Raw genomic sequence first — 2923 nt, 5'->3', positions numbered from 1 at the left:
GCCCCGGCCCTGCCCGGCCGCCCCTTCCCTGGCGCTCAGGGATCCGATCCCCCTTTCCCACGGCTGCGATCGTCCCTCATCCCTTCGGCCCCGAAACCGGCCCCGAATGGAGGTCGGGGGGAGATTAGCATCGCTGCGGTTGCCCCGACGGGAACGCGAAGGGTGAAATTCACTTAAACTCTTGTTATTTATGTGTAATTTTGCCGGCCGTCTCACAACAGCCGGGGCTGAGATCGCAGTTAATTAGCTTTGGATAAGGAATTGTCCGAAATTAAACAAACAAACAACATCGGCGTGTTCGCCCGTACTGCGGGAGGAAAGGGCTGGCAGTGACGGGGCGCGATTTAATGAGTAAAAGTTGATTTTCGCCTTCGTGCTTCGGGGGAAGCTTGAGGGAAAACGCATCCTTTTGCAGAGAAAAAGCTCTCGGTATTCATAAACGATCCCAACACCCCGGGGTTTATTACGGGGACCAGCTCCAGCACATCCTTCTCGTCTGGGGCAAAGCACACAACTGGACCCACAGATATTACAAGAAAATTACAGTCAACGGTGAGGGAGAATTTAGAGAGGCTTTGTCAGTCGTTTAGAAGATGTAAATCCCCGGGTTTTAAACGGCATCGTTGTTCGGTTTTCTGCTGGTAAAAATGCTTGAAAAATCCCCTTTCCAGGTAGAGATGCAAAGCACTCTCCCTAGGGTTGCGAGCGCCCAGCGTCTTGATTTGACACCGGGATTTTGGGGAGAGAGGAGTGTTTGGGAAAAGTCATTGCGTTTCATGGCTTCGATAAAATAGTTATAAATGCACATGTAAAACAGTGAAGCTGAACCAGGGCTGCTTTCCTAGGCTGCTTCCAATCCCAAACTTTCATCCCTCATGTGATCCAAGCAGGGATGTAATAACTGGAGGATTTTCACCATTGTATTTCATTGTAAAACAAGTGGACACAGAGTTTGGAGATAGGGAATCACTTAAAAGTGAGTGGAATAAAGAATTATGATTTTGGGTTTCCTCCTTCATAAGGGGAGGTGTTTGATTTCTTGGGTTTTGGCGTTTTGGTTTTTTTTTGGGGGGGTTGTTTTTTTTTTTTTTGTTTTTGTCACTGTTGCTGCTGTTGGTTTTATTTTTCATCTTTTGGGGAAAGATCTTACCGTGTGTATTTGGATAGTCAGAACAGCAGGAGAAATGTTATGTTTTGCAAGGTGTCTTTTCCCTTCTCAGCTTCCTTGCCTTCATTATTTATAACAGCTCTGCATCTCTTTGGAGAAGGGTCTCACTGGAAAATGCTGATTTGAAGTCTGTCTGGACAGCGGGCATCTAAAGCAAGTAGTTTGTGGGGAAATCACAGCTACAAAGAACATCTAAAGGACAAGAAGCAGGTAGATTTCTAAAAAGCAACTTCTCACCGTGTTGGAGAAGCTAAGCCGAAAATGTTATTCTCTAAAATTACAATAAATCTATGTTTATCCGTTTTCTCAAAAAAACCGCGGTCGTTGCAGGAGAGAGAGGAGCAATCAGTGGTATCGCCCGAAATTGCGATTTTTTTGCTTCAGGGATTTGATGTATTTGGGCAAAGGCAGAGCCATCTAGAGGAACAGCCCGGCTATGACGAGGCGGGGAAGGCAATTTCCCTCAGAGGCATGATACACTGCCTTCGAGTTTTCTTTAGTTGATTTCTCTGCTTCCAACAAAGGAAACGGGTGAGAAAATAGCGCTGAATTAGCTCTAATAAAAATGCGTGTCCTCAGAAAACTCCAGTTTGCTTTACCAAATAGTAAGAAACATGAAACAAAAATAGCTTTAGAGAGGTTGTTACATAGCTGGGATGGCACGGATATGCAAACCAACACTTAAAGAGTGGAGAGAATAAAGCTTTGATGGTGTGACGGCTGTAAAAATGTTTAATTTTCTTAATGCATTTATCCTGCAAGGAGTGTGCCGCGTTGCCTCAAAGCATTGTCAGCTCTCAGTATAAACCTGTTGCTGTTCCTTCTGCCAAGGCACAAGGAGAGCAGCATGAAGAGCTCCAGCACCTTGCCTCTCTGCTTTTTAAATGTTGTTTTTTTCCAGAGAGGTTCTGGGAGACGTTTGCTTTTCAGAAACGCACCAAGAAGCTGGTAAGCCAGGTGCCGAAATCAGTTTCAAGGTAAGAATCTGAGGCTACTGACCATCACTGCGAGCGGATTTGGGGTTGGGCTTGAGCAACGCTGTGGAACTACTCTGTTATTTCTGAGCTACTGGGACGTTTGTTAGCACTGGCGTTAAGAGGGTGGCAGGGAGCTCTGCTGGGGTAGAGGAGCCCGTGGCACCGGGCAGTCAGGGCTGAACCGTATCCCCAGCCAGCTGCCATTAACTGCAAACCTCTCCAGGCAGCTGCCTTGGAAAGTGTTTCAGAATGTCCCGAGGAAACGTGCTGCAGGAGAGCCAGGTCGTCACCATACCTGCCTTGTGCTAGCCGCACCATTCCCTTTGGTGTTGTGCTTGTCCTTGTCGTGCATGTCGCAAGCGCTTTCCCCCCTGCTAGGAAGACACGGTCTTTGCCTCTAAGGCCCTGCTCCTCTGAACATGTAGGTACAGGCTTAACTTTCCTGCTGTGAATCTCAGGTGTGTACAGCTGAACACGGAAACCTGAAAAGGCTTCAGACCTGAGCACCCAGCCTCGCAGCGGGAACCAATAGCTGCACCCACCTGGTTCTCTCTCCCTTTCTCAAGGATGCTGAGGTCTAGGCACGTGTTGGAAGATCGGGACCTAATAGCCCATACTGGCTGCTATTGACTTTACCAGTAACAGAGAGAGACCAGGATTCCCTTCAGTGGCGCCAATTGCTGCAGTGGAGCAGGAACCACAGGTTTGGTTTGTTTTGGCTGCATTTGCAATATAAGTCTCACTTTTTCCTCAGGGCCGGCAAGAGACAAGGCAGTAA

At 47.6% G+C, this 2923-nt stretch overlaps 1 protein-coding gene across 1 annotated transcript in view; it reads right to left on the bottom strand.

The window, feature by feature from the left end:
* Nucleotides 1–2497, bottom strand: part of FOXI3 (forkhead box I3) — a 4671-nt gene extending 2174 nt beyond the window's left edge. The window contains exon 1 of the mRNA XM_026846902.1: nt 2461–2497. Within this exon, the coding sequence (XP_026702703.1) occupies nt 2461–2497 (37 nt within the window). The remainder of the gene's footprint in view (nt 1–2460) is intronic.
* Between the last annotated feature and the right edge of the window lie 426 nt (nt 2498–2923).

Source organism: Athene cunicularia (assembly GCF_003259725.1).
Source record: "Athene cunicularia isolate RWA chromosome 4 unlocalized genomic scaffold, athCun1 chr4_part1, whole genome shotgun sequence".
NCBI classification, from domain to species: Eukaryota; Metazoa; Chordata; class Aves; order Strigiformes; family Strigidae; genus Athene; species Athene cunicularia.
The sequence above is the reverse complement of the archived record's forward strand: the minus strand, read 5'-3'. Positions and strand labels throughout refer to the sequence as shown.